General features: G+C 36.6%; 1 protein-coding gene across 1 annotated transcript in view; it reads right to left on the minus strand.

Moving 5' to 3' along the window:
- LOC139709590 (N-acetylated-alpha-linked acidic dipeptidase 2-like) overlaps positions 1-14,171 on the minus strand; it is a 40,851-nt gene that overhangs the window by 7,915 nt on the left and 18,765 nt on the right. Inside the window, exons 8-18 of the mRNA XM_071621552.1 lie at positions 13,709-13,799; positions 12,988-13,083; positions 12,688-12,773; positions 12,034-12,156; positions 10,792-10,874; positions 9,995-10,058; positions 8,826-8,893; positions 7,901-7,998; positions 7,150-7,234; positions 5,764-6,019; positions 5,386-5,467 (exon numbers count right to left, since the gene is read on the minus strand). Coding sequence (XP_071477653.1) covers positions 5,386-5,467; positions 5,764-6,019; positions 7,150-7,234; positions 7,901-7,998; positions 8,826-8,893; positions 9,995-10,058; positions 10,792-10,874; positions 12,034-12,156; positions 12,688-12,773; positions 12,988-13,083; positions 13,709-13,799 — 1,132 coding nt within the window. The remainder of the gene's footprint in view (positions 1-5,385; positions 5,468-5,763; positions 6,020-7,149; positions 7,235-7,900; positions 7,999-8,825; positions 8,894-9,994; positions 10,059-10,791; positions 10,875-12,033; positions 12,157-12,687; positions 12,774-12,987; positions 13,084-13,708; positions 13,800-14,171) is intronic.

The following is a 14,171-nucleotide window of genomic DNA, read 5'->3' on the forward strand; positions in this document are numbered from 1 at the left end:
TCTGTGGCTTTCAGTATCCCAGACAAGGCAGAAACACCCGATGCATACTTCAGCAGTACATTGCAAGCCTTGATCTGAACAGGCAACTATCACGAAGAAAAACCTACGGCATTTCATTAACAATATTGTTCAATAATTGTCTTGATATAGTTTACCAGCCTAAAGTTTTCATGGTGTATACTTTTACAAGGAATTGTCACCAGAGAAATGATGTTGTTCAGCTTGTCCCTCCGTTCGTACATCAGTCTGTTATCGATTATGGCAACGTTGTATCACGAAGGGAAATGAAACGAAAAGTACAAGTGGACAAGTTAATGCAGGGAGATTACTTTAGCAGTTGAACACATCGTCACAAATTGCGGAATATCGGAAAATCCGTTGAAGAGCTATATATACACATATATTTAGAGTTTCAGTGCCGCCATTACGAGATGAGAAAGCTACATCTTTGACGTCAACCATGGAAAATTATATAAAGAAATGTAAAGAAAATAGGCATAGTTCCACGTTTCTAGCATTACAAAAGGAGCACTTGATTTCCTTCATCCAGAAAGGGGGGGGGGGGGGGGGTAATATTACCCTTAACATTATGGCAACGACAAATAAGTGGAGGCAATTTGTACTTTTCATTTAGAATCAGATTTTATGGAATTCCCTTGATATTTTCTTCATATACGTTTCCATACATGAAAGTGACACTGAAACTTTAAAAAATGCATAACTTCCACTGGATCATACGATTTTCCATGTTCGCTTATGTGTTCTTATGATATTGCTCCAATCCACGGGTACATTTGGGTTTCATTCCCCTTTAAGTACTGTTTGAGGTATCCAAATGAAACTTTGCATATGTATGTACGATTGGACGAAGTTACTTCTACCACCTTGTGGGTGCCAGCGTTCAAGGTCAAATATTGTAGGTCATTGTCAAATTCTACAATGTCATTTCGTGCTCTTTCTTTGTATCTCACCTTGTAAGCACTGTCGACATAGTACTGTGGTGTTCTTTTAATAACTTTCCACACTTTTGAGCTATATGACCACCAAATTCACTCCTCAGATCATCTAAAGATGGCTGTCAAGTGTTGATATTGGTGAAGTCCGACTCCGTCAACAGTCAAAAAGTCAATGAGCTTACATTTGAAAATCAGTGTAATCACAAATTCGATATGTGGGCAAGACATCACTTCGCTTTTACCTTGTTAGATGGTGAATATTTGTGAAGCTTCCGTTTCTAATTCATACAGCATCAGCATACCTTATGTCTGAGAATAGTGGTAAAGAAGATTAGATACTTTGGCAACAGGGTGTAAAATTCGCAAAATTTTATTTTGTGCCTTATTTGCTGAACAAACGTCGTAGGAGGACTACAACCTGCCAGGCAGTATGGCGGAACAATTACTCTATTATTAGCGTCATAGAATAAATGACAATGATGTAGTTCTGAAGCATGCTATTCATTAGATACTTTTGCAATGACTCCATGTATACTTTTAATCGAACTAGGTATATAATCATCAATGTCTTGTACTTGAATAACGACAGAATGATTTCGGTGAGGAAAGTTTTCTGTCACGTCATTTAGGAATAAGGGAACGTGTCAATATTATGCTATTTGTTCCATAGTTATTTCTGAAGTGGTTAAATGTATTTTCCTTAAAAAAAAAACATTTTATATATACCTACGTTGCATCCAGATGCCTATTCGTTGAAAAATATGGGCAATGTATTCAAAGGTCAAAGATCATACACTAATGGGCCTAGGGTATACAACATTTCACTATTTGTTGTTGTTGTTGTTTTGTTTTGTTTTGTGTGGTTTTTTTTTTTTTTGGGGGGGGGACACGGTTCAAAGTGTCCTGAAACCTTGTATAATGCTTGCATTTAGTCATGTATGATGCCAAACTGTTCCCGCTCATACAAATGCAGTCGTTTCAAGGAAATAACATAAGATTATTCTTATACTCCATGATTTGGTAATGCTTAAGTGGTTCATAAGAGTCCAGTGAAACTGTGTACAGAACAAAAAGTGGATTTGACAATGGTATACGATATCCGCAATTTACTCTTTGACAGGGTCTATCATCCGATTAATATGTATAAGCACGGTAGTCCCCTATTCGGAAACTACAAGTTAGATAAGCTGCAATCATTTTGCATGCGACCATGGTGTTATAGCCAAAGGTGATCTGCAAATCCCTGTGTGCCTACAGAGGATTGGAAAACGTAACAACTTTCTATGTATTAAAATAGAACATCGAAACAGAAACTGGTGCATGTATTATTCTCAGTCACTTTGTTAGTCATTATGATGATTTGCTCATTGCAGTTCCGGAATCTCAGCTCGAGGGACTCGAATTGATCCCAAATCTGTCGGAATGCGTGTATCACCCAAAACAAAATCTGAATACATAACCATGATAACTGCGATTCTGCCTAGTCTCCATTGGTAGCCCATAAGGACTGGTATCAAGTTCGATTTTCATATTATAATTATACCTTGTATTTAGATGTTTTCATCGAAATGCCCGTATACCTGTATATGGTATGCGTATGTCATATAAGTATCTAAACCATAATAGATTGTAGTCGTAATCTAAGTGCCAAGAATCTCATGATTTGAATAAGTGTGAACACCAAGACATGTCGTGATAAGGACTTTAAGACAATTGGCATCGTCATTATAAAACAAACTCCTAATTGTAAGACATGTTTTAAATGTTAGATAAATTCATGTCTATGCTGGAAACATATCTTTTTGATGATTCATGATGACGTCACTGTTACATGAATATTGTACGCATGAAAATATGTAGGCCTATTCGTTTAAATGCATACAAACAACTTGTTAAATCCTCTTACTTTTTTTTTAAAGATATGGTGCATACTTTAGAAATGTACGTAGCATGCTCTTGTTTTTGAGGCTTTGTGTACTGGTAAGAAGCATATCTTATTCTTATAGATTATGTGAATAAGTACGTATTCAAGTACGTTTTGAATAAAACGTATCCAGACAAATGTATATCATATTTTTACCTCTTCCTTCATGCAGATGTATACTCTTGCCTAGAGGGTTTGTTTGATAGATAGTGATAGTGCTCACCTCATTGGAAAGGTAATTGGGTAAATATTTGGTTTTAGTATGTCATTCAAACACAACTATAAGTTAACTTCTATATTAACATTTCAAAACTCACAAATTCCACACACACATTTCATGATTCACAGGATCCAAATTACACCAATCTTATTTACTTTGCAGAGTGCAACAACAGCATAAGTTTGATATACTGAGCAAACAGGCTTGCATTAGTTCGCACTATTCAAGGTTTAAAGTAGTTAAGTAACCAAATTGTACCTTGTTATGTGATGCTAAGTATATTTACCTTATAGGTATAATGTTGCAAATATGTGGTGCTTATTTCATCCATAACTGCTGCAAAATTGCTTCTTTAAAGGAGCCAATCAGTGTCACTGCCTGTTCCTCTAGAGACGCAATATTGCCCAGTAATCTCAAGGTGCACTTGAGGTTATACTGGGCAACATTGCGCCTCTAAAGGCGTAGACAGTGACACTGACTGGCTCCTTTAAAGAAGCAATTTTGCTGCAGTCATGGATCAAATAAGCACCACATAGGTGCAACATTATACCTATATAATATGGCACAAAATCGCACCCTCAATCTTGGAACTTAGGGTGCTTCTTTGCACCCTCACGAAAGGTGTAAAGTTGCACCAAAAGTAGAGGCAAGAGAGGGTGCAAAGTTGCGCCGAAAATTAAAGGGAGAAAGATCGCACCCTCAAGAAAGGTGCAACTCGGCACCAATTAGTGTGGGTGGAAAGATGCACCCTCAAGAAAAGGGTGAAACTTAGCACCACTTAGTGTGGGTGGAAATATGCACCCAAGGGAAGAACTTCGCACCCTCAATAAAGTGTGCAATGTTGCACCCTCTATGGAGGGGCAAAGGTGCACCCACAGGGTGCAAAATTATACCATTGCACCATGGTACTACTTTTGCACCAATTTCTTGAGGGTGCAAGATAACACCCATAGGGAGCCACCAGTGTGACATCACTTTGCACCCTTAAAAGGTGCAAGAATGAATCATTTTTTCTTAGTGTGTAGGATTTCTTAAAATTGAAATCGTCACACACATCTACATATTAAGTAATTACATAGTAAAAAAAAAAACGGTATAGAGAATGACAGAAAATTATCTTTATCATTAACAGCATGTTATACTTGAAACGACTTACGCATAAGGTTAAGAGTAAGCCAACATATTATTTTAAAATTAGGATAATGGTATTGTCTTGGGAAATCTCTAGAAATCTAGATGCTCGTGGGAGTAGATCTTCAGAAGAGAAGTCGGCACATCACACATACACACAAACACACACACACACACACACACACTCACAAAATAAACAAACACATACACACAACAAGCATGTGTGCATACACCAACAAATAACAGAAAGAAATGGAAGGGAGAGAAAGACGAAAGAAAAGAGAGCGAATTCAACTTCGACTCAAGCGGCTACTGATCACTCCTTGAAAAGATTTTGCCGGTTATTGTTAGAAAATTTGCATTGTTCGCAATTTTAGGTTCGTGTTCTTCGTGTATGTGATTGGCCGTAGAGTTCAGCAATAGCATGGTTGAAATGTCGAAAAATGGCAAAGTCCAACAATCGGAAAAGTTTTTCTCCGAACGTGTTCCGACAACGAAATCGTAAACCATTCTTGTGCAGCTTGTGCGTAGTTTTTACGACGTAGTAGTAAATGTGCGAATGTTGTATCATTGCTAAAGTACGCTCAGTCACAAACACGAAGAACACGCGACTTTAATACATGCGAACGACGCAGATTTTCCAGTAATCACAGGCAAAATGTTTCCAGGAGAATTGTAGCTGTCTGGTGCTGAAGTTAGATTTATTCTCTTTTCATTCTCCTTTCTCTCCTTTTCATTTCTCTCTGTTGTTTGTTGGTTTTTGCATGCAAGTCCGTCGTTGTTGTTGCTGTCGCTGTGTGTGTGTGTGCTCCAACTTTTTTATTTCTCAGGACCTACCCACACAAGGATCGAAATCGGTATGCTGTCTGCACTACTGTCACATCAGGAAACAATTCTAAAATTTGACTGACTTTATAAGGGGCTAAAATGAAATGATGTGTATACAGGCCATCCAAAAAAAAAAAAAAACCAACAACAAATTTTGCCTCGTGTGTCGTAACATAACACTTTGGACTTAAATTTTCCCTTTGAGACAATTTCTTGAAGAACATATTATAACTCCCGCTCGGATTTCAAGTGTGAAATTACACCTCTAAAAACTAAGGCAGCTAGTGTCTTTATAATCATGATAATAAGGACCTGCGTAAGCTAACCTGTTGCGGTCGAGATCCTTGGTTCTCTGTTGAAAATCCTGAGTCGCCTCAAAAAAATCGATCACGGCTTCTGTGAGGTGATCTGCTGAGGAAACATGCAATACAATTTATCTCGAATAGGGTACCGAATGCGTTATAACATTTTGTGAAGTGTGTGGTTCAGCTACGGAGACAGAAACATAGCTCACCTTTTTCTTTATCTTGTCACTTTTTATCCATTGTTATATATCATCAGTGCCACACGTTTTGGCAAAGTTAGTTATCTGTACAAAAATACGAACTCTACGGAAGTCTCTAAGAGTAGGATTTCGTCTTTTTTAATGTTGCAAAACAAAAAGAACACACCCATATTGTGATTGTATTACAGCTGGCCCTTACCAAGGGAGATTCCGTGTTGCTTGATTTCTCCGGCAAGCGGGCTTTCGATCAGAAAATGTACCTGGATGAGAAGATCTTGGGCATAGTAAGAAAGGTTAAAGGGCAGCACCAGCGAGTCGGCCAGAATGCGCACCATTTCGGCCAAGGTCTGCGCAGCAGCGAGATGAAATTTATACTCTGGGTCCACGTAGGTTTCGACGAAACGAATCGTTTCATACGAAGTGTGGTACAAAGAGTAGAAGCTCATGTTGTACGTCTGCTGTTGGAGATAAATCAATAGAGAGAAACTTGAAATATGTATATACTTTTTTTCAACAGAATGAAACCCAAATATATATGACAATTGAACGAAGCAGCAATACTATAATAGTAAAACACAACAGCGGCGAATTGTGAGAAAAACCGCAACAATTCTTTCAAAGTTTCGAGTTTCATTTTAAGCTTTGGTGCACTCTTTACTGGAAGAGAAGGCTCTGGCACTTTTGTGAGATTATGAATTGAAAGGGATATAAAGAAAATTAAGCAGGACACGACAAGTGGGTGTCGAGACCCGTTACTTAAATGTCAAAGGTTATGGTGACGTAAGACCAAGGTGTTGGCAGAGGTGAGGGACACTAATCTTAAAGGATACTAAAGCCCAATCTTACATATTGATTGAAAACAGCAATAGTAGCAGAACACATAGTAAAAGTTGGCGGAAAATCAGACAATCGTTTCAAAATTTATAAGGTTTCAGTGCCGTCATAACTGCATAAGAATGCTACAACCCTTCATGACGTCATTTGAACAACGATACAAAGAAAACACTGGGAGAATTCAGCAAATTTGATTTTTCCTGAAAAGTACACATTCAATGGACTTTTGCTGACAGGTCCCCTCTGCTTTCCGAAAGCGGTGAGTGAAGTGCTCTCTTATTATGCTAGGAAAGTGACAACATGTCAACATGTGGAGTTTTTATTATGTTGTTATTATATTATTGTCCATAATGACGTCACGGACTGTAGTACACTGTAGTCTCCTTATCCAGTGATGACAGCATCGAAACTTTGAAAATTCATAACTTGTATTTTGAATCAACTGTCCGATTTTTCTCAAACTTTCACTGATGTGCCTACTAAAATTGCTGCTTTAAATCCACTTTCATCTTTGGGTTTTGGTTACTTTTAATGAAACTGGTGACAAGAAAACGATGAAATTGATGACGGGGATGATATCGATCATGAGAATGACTTTGACGATGACAAAGATGATGATAAAGGTGATGAAGATGTTCAAACATCACTATGGAAACAGAGTAAAGTATAAATTTAAAGCTGTAGCCCTAACCAATATCAGCAAACAACTCTGAAAAAAAGGATAAATTGGATTAAGTTTTGAATATCTTACGTAATAAATCATGATGTAGGGAACCCCAAGCCTTAAAATGAATCCTCTGTGGTCACTCACACCGGCGTATCTGATGCCATTAACGCTGAAAAGGAAAAAAAAAATCAAGAAAAATACAAATTTAAGGTGCATTCGATGAGTTTTCATGGAAAATACGATCAAAAGTTGCTTCTATGACTGGTAACACATCTGGTGGCTAAAAGTTAGAAACAGAGTACGCATCATATTAAGTCAAATGGTAGGTAGACTATCAGACACTGTCAGATAAGCCTTCGATTTGTTTGTTATGAATTATAAAACACATTATTAACCTGATTATGGTTCGGAAAGTCATAGGAAGAAAGATGAAAATAAAGGTAATGATGATTGCTTTTTTTACGTTTGTGATAGGCGTTTTGTAATTATAAAATGGGTTATCAGAGAACCATTATAAAAAAAATCCTGAATAAAAACGAACTTATAGATCCAAAAGATCCAATTTTGGTGAATAATCACCAAGTATGGAGAACGGAAATTTCGTTTGACACAAAGGGAATATAATTTTACATGTCCTGTAACAAAAATATGAATTATCTAAAAGAAATGAAACAAGAATCCCACACTTCAAACTAATGTTTCATTGATTAAACTTCCAAAAGGTATTAAAAATACAGGAATTGCACTGAAGTCAACAGAAGTGCCAAACATTATGTCCTTGGTTATTTTTTTAACGTTGCAAACGAAACTATAAGATGGAGTTCGCAATACTCACACTGGTACATTTTCAGAGGGAGAGGGGCTGTTCCCTCTCCTTTCTAACATCGTGTCGTACACGGTTTGGCGGGACTTTGATGGATCAGGGTCAGTTACCTATGGAATCCAAAAAAGAAATTAACTGAAAATCCTTATATAATTAAACAGAAACTTATTATTATTACTATTATTATTATCATTATTTAGACAGCACATGTATAGAAAAACAAATCTTAGTGTAATCATCGTAACAGATTTGATTCTATAATAAACACGATAAAGTAACCCACAAGTAATCCGGGCAATTCAAGACTTGAATTGCCCGGATTAGTGATAAGGTTCTATATAAGAACCAAAACGTCTATGATATACTCGAACAAATCTTGACTGTACAATGGTCCTTACCTAAATGATATTCCAGAATGAAACATCGTTATCATATCAGTGGATACATATTTTATTCTAGAATGACCAATTTATCTAGGTAGAAGAATAAACACATCACTTAAAGAGGGTAGTGTTATTGTTATCATCATTTCTTAAGAAAAAAAAATCAAGGTATAATAATTATATAATAGTCACGCGTTTGATCTGAAATGCCAGGAATTCCTTCCCAATTATCATTCTTTAGTTTAGGTAACCGTTATCATGTTTGAGTTTTGATCTTTATTAATGAATGACCTCATTATATTTAAATTCATCCTTTACAACGATTATCATTATCATCAGTATAGTCACCATCAATACCGAAATCATTATCATTGCAATAAGAGAGTACACAATGCCGGATGTACCGTCTCAAGTCAACATTGCTATACTTTTTACAACCCCTGAAACAACGAAGGGAGGAGTGTAAATAGACTTTTGCGACATAACAAGCCATTTGTGTTTACATCCTATGACAAAAAAAAGATGATCAAGAGCAGTTCTGAGAAGACACTTACCCTTTTTGTCGCCTCGTATATGACTGGTCGAAGGTGTGGTGAAGCCGATGTCCATAAAATATAGTTTCCTGACAATTAAACAAAGTAACAAGACGAAAAATTTCACTTTTAAAGGTATCTGAACTCTGAACTCTTTATTTTTCATATGCATGAGCGTGAGGAGTCTGTTCATTTGAAGAAGTTAGTATATGATCGATACACATATAGGCCCCACAATCCTTACATCATGTACATGCTCAAACAATCATATTTTCTCGGTGTGGAACGTCTCTTTCTCTCTCTCTTATATATACATGTATATATATATATATATATATATATATATATATATATAACTTTTTTTGTTTATATTTTGTGCCCCCGGGCCACCGCTGGTGTCGAACGCTAATCTATCTATGATCTATCTATCTATCTATCTATCTATCTGTCTATCTATATCTATACATGTATGTATATTATATTATAGAAAATACTATATATATATATATATATATATATATTATATATATATATATATATATAGTGCGAGAGATTGTTCCCTTCCCAAACGTACGCGGTGCTTCATTGTGGGTAGCATATACTGAAAGAAATTAGACTGAGGCGGACGTTGCTCTCGATCTTGTTCTACCTTTTAAGCAGTCGAGCTTTCGGCCAGTCATCAGGCCTTCCTCAGGATCTGGGACATGTATAATTTGACGTGATGTCCTGCATCACAGCACCGTGTGCTCATCTTCTGTGTTGGACTATATTATGTCCTGTCTGGTCATGGCTGAGTGTTCTGCTACGGGTGTTCTAGTATGAGTCTAATTTTAGACTCTAACTTCACACTCATAGTAGAACACCCGTAGCAGAACACTCAGCCATGACCAGACAGGACATAATATAGCCCAACACAGAAAATGAGCACACGGTGCTGTGATGCAGGACATCACGTCAAATTATACATGTCCCAGATCCTAAGGAAGGCCTGACGACTGGCCGAAAGCTCGACTGATTAAAACGGACAACAAGATCGAGAGCAACGTCCGCCTCAGTCTGATTTCTTTCAGTATATATATATATATATATATATATATATATATATATATATATACATATATATATACATATATATATATATATATATTCATATGCATGATGTGTAAAACCAAAACATTTGAAATATCTACCCGCTACTGCAATGTCCATATTGACGTAAGCCACTGCACGATCCGCTATCAACTTGTTGAATTCCTGCAGCACAAAAAAAAAAAAAAAAAAATACAAAGTGGGCCTGACTTGTGGTCGCTATTAATGTGAGTTATAATAGTAATCAAGTAATCAAGTAATTAAGTAACTTAATCTTGGAAGAAAGCACTTTGACGGAATATTGTTTTTTTTTCCTTTTTACATTTCACCATCTACATTAACTAAAGACATTTTACTGCAATATTGCTATAGCAATGTGCATGTTTTCTCTTACTCTGGCCAAAAAATGCGGTATAGTATGTCCTAAGTTACATTCGCAGAAGAATAAAGGAGGACTGTGTCAATACGTTGCTTTTGAAAAAAAAAAATGTACTTAGATACCGGGTTTTATGCTGAAGAACTTTGCTTAAGCTGTAACAAAGACAAATCACTAAACAACTAAACACCACAATTTTGAAAATGTCCATGGATAGTTGGCGCCACTTCGGACGATTTCGGGAACAGCAAAAAGCGTCGTGATGCCCTTGTCTTTGCAGATCTGCTGATATGTCACCTCTCTCCCCTGACCGAAGAAAATATTAATCTTTCTCACTTGCATAAAAGTTTGATTCCCTATATCTGGGCCAATTCACGCGCGCTATATAGAATCGTGAATCTGTAAAGCAACATTAATATATTCACTGTGTGTGTGTTTGTGTTTGTGTTTGTGTTTGTGTTTGTGTTTGTGCGTGTATGTCAAAGCGAGTGACTAGAGGTAAGGTTAAAACCCATAGAGTACCTCTGTCCATTCGATTGATCCGATGAGGCCATACTCTTCGGCTGCAAACGTGCAGAATACTAACGTTCTTCTAGGTCTCCAACCTTAATGCAAACAGAGAACAAGTATAATTAAAGATATAATAAGATTAGGTATGTTTCTTCATGCGTGTGTGAATGTAAAGACGCTGGAACAAATCGACAGATAGTATATTGCGGAAAGAGAAAAACAGAAAAAAAGGGAGAACTGATCGGCGATTTTAGGGCCTAGTAACACATACACAGAAGACATACACTTTGAGAACTGATAATGATTTATGATGAAAGACAGTAAAAAGCAAAGAGAAGACTGGTATTTGCTGCTATCGAAGATCGTACACCGTTCGAAAACTCTTCCACTGTCAGGCTTTGTCAATTTCGTCTCGTCAATTCCATTTCAAGGACAGTGTACATAAGATACTCATTGATTCTGTTACCTGTTGCTTCGCCCCTCGTTACAGAGTGGAATCAAAGTTCTTTCTTACCTCTTCATCAAGCACAATAAGAACGACATGAGAGATCTAAGCCTTACTTTTACTGTCTCCACTCCGCTGCAATTTGGAATCGCACGGCGCTATGTGCATGATACATGAGGCCGAGTTGCTGGTCCCTAACAATTTAACTCCAAATGATTTTCAGATTTTTACATTAATGAGCAACTATGAATTTATACTGAGTACAGAGTTTCATAATTTATAGTGATTGGGATGAGGAATAAGAATGTTTTCAAAATTTATAACAAATTTCAATGAACAAGGATATTGACATAGCCGTCTCACCATAAGGATGTAGAACAAAAGAGGAAGGCATGCATAGATTCTACCAAACTGAAATTGTTAAGCAAGCGGTATTGTAATGAATTACACTGCTACATTTCTGAAATATATGAGGCTGCTATGTCATCAACACTGTTCAGTGTAATTTGTTTAAGATTTTTCAGAGTATTGGTTTCTCTGTTCGAGGATCACAATAAATTCCACAACTCTGCACTAAAGCTTCTCGATTTTGATAAACGTACCGCACAGCATGGTGTGAAATTATGAAAATCGTCTGGAATGCCCCTTTAAGTGCTTTCAAGTTGGTTCTATTAACCACATTTCCACATTTCCATATGCATATACTCATAAGTAAGTATGTATGATGACTGATATTACGAACGTTGTCAGTGACGTCATAAACGCCGCTCGATTACATCACAGACGCACATTATTACTACATATTTTACCGATTTCTCTTTTCAGCTTGCCAAAGACCCTAGAGACTTCCATGAGAGTGGCGGTCCCGCTGCTGGGATCAACGGCGCCCAGGGCCCACGCGTCTCTATGGTTGCCAATGATCACGTAACGATCTGTTTCATGAAATTAATTTAACGAAACTGTTATTGAGCATATCATTATAGGACTGTCATTATTATTATTACTATTATCATTATTATTATTATTGTTATTATTATTATTGTTGTTGTTGTTATTATTATTATTACTACTATTATCAACGTACTACATTTTGTCTTTGTTTTGACAGAGTAACATAAATTGGCTACACGCTATTAACTTATACAATATAGTGGAGGATTGCTTTCTCTGGTCGATCATTGTTTCATCTGTATAAGAATAACTCACAGGCGCAATCTCTCTGTCATTGACAGGTCTTTTTCTATGATGGCATGCACTCCTATTCTACCTGCTGCCATTACATTGGTACATTATGATACAATATAAAGATTCATCTTGAGGAAAGAACATTGCAGAAGCGAGATACTTAGCTGATAATGAGGGCATTATACTTTATTGACTGTGAGGTAATCTAGAAGGACTGACTGTCGTGGGGTACTTCATCCAAAAAAAAAAATTGTCTGTATGAATAAACCGTTGGTTACCTGGTTCGACACTTCCTCTTATGAAGCCAACAGTGTTGTACGTGTACTTGAGTTCCGAAATAGAGTTGACAACCAGTCGTGTTGTCCTGGTTTGGAAACGAAGTCAGAATATTAAGTGTCAAATCAAGTAAGTGGGTGGAATTCTCAATCTCTGTAGACGAGTGTGGATATACTATACATGTTAAAAAGGCAATATAAAGTGGCGAACAGGGAACAGTAAGTATTGATTGTCCGATATCATGTTGTCACTCATGATTATATAATTACACATACAATGTTTAATATTCGAATATCACTTACATTCCTTGATAAGGGGACTTGAATCCGGGACCTACTCGATAGAAACTTGCCAGTTTACCACTCCACTCCTTCTTCGCTTGAGGTCCCGTTAATGCACTGTGTAATTGAGATATTCATATGTGGGTTGTGTGAATAGTTTCATATGTTTTCATACTTGAGAAAAAACCTCAAAATATTATGCTTAAAACAATTCAGTTACAGGAAACTGAATCTCAGATGAGAATATTTGTCTCTTGGATGTTAAAAACGAAGTGTTTCGGGTGATTTGCAACGAGGTCACAGCTCAGATCACGATGAGCCAATCAAAGAGAAATAGATTTACCAAGTTCTAAAAAATATATATCTTAAATATCTTAAACATTTTGCTGCTAAAAGTGTCATCTGGTCCTCATTAAGACTACAACTTTGAAAGTTACAGCATAAGCATATCCTGTATTTTTTATAGCAAATATTGGTCGGAACCGGTTGAATCTACGACCAGAGGAAAAGATAAACACTAATATTGTGGATAAGTGTTACCAAATTAGAATCACTTGCAAAAGAGCCTTTCGGAAATCTATCAAACAATACAATTAAAATGATGTTGTATATAACATCAAAGAGATACTGTTTTTGAACTCCTGAAACGTGGTTTCTGGGACCTGATGGATAAGTTAATTTAATGATGGTGTTCTGACCAGCTGCGTCATGAGGAGTCATAACATTTCATATACTAACTCACAGGAGGAGCTTCTTGGCATCATCGTAACCAATGGGATGGACAGGGATTTTAGGCATCTTTGTCTCATTCACTCTAGACCGGTAAGCGAAATCTGCAGGCAAATACAAATAATATGATTACACTGTATTATATATACTTGGGTATATACTTGGGTAATCTATCTCGATCTCCCCTCTCTCTCTTTCCCTCGTCAAACTAAATATATTACTCATAATTGTGTGTACGTAAAGTGTGTTTTATTTCATATGTAAACTACATGTACTATATTTGATGTTTGTCTAATCGAGTTAATTTGACGAAAAGGAAGATCACGAAACATTATACCATACTCTTCTACAGTGCAAAGTATCCATTATTTTCAAATCGTTTCGAAAGTTCTCAGAAACATATCTTCGAATTTTTTGGTAAAGTTTCACATATTATTACAATGAAAAGTGATATTGGACGCAAAAACAAATACAGC

The sequence above is a fragment of the Diadema antillarum genome, unplaced genomic scaffold (assembly GCF_040938485.1).
Source record: "Diadema antillarum isolate AM-2024a unplaced genomic scaffold, OU_Dant_1.0 seq00001453_RagTag, whole genome shotgun sequence".
NCBI lineage: Eukaryota > Metazoa > Echinodermata > Echinoidea > Diadematoida > Diadematidae > Diadema > Diadema antillarum.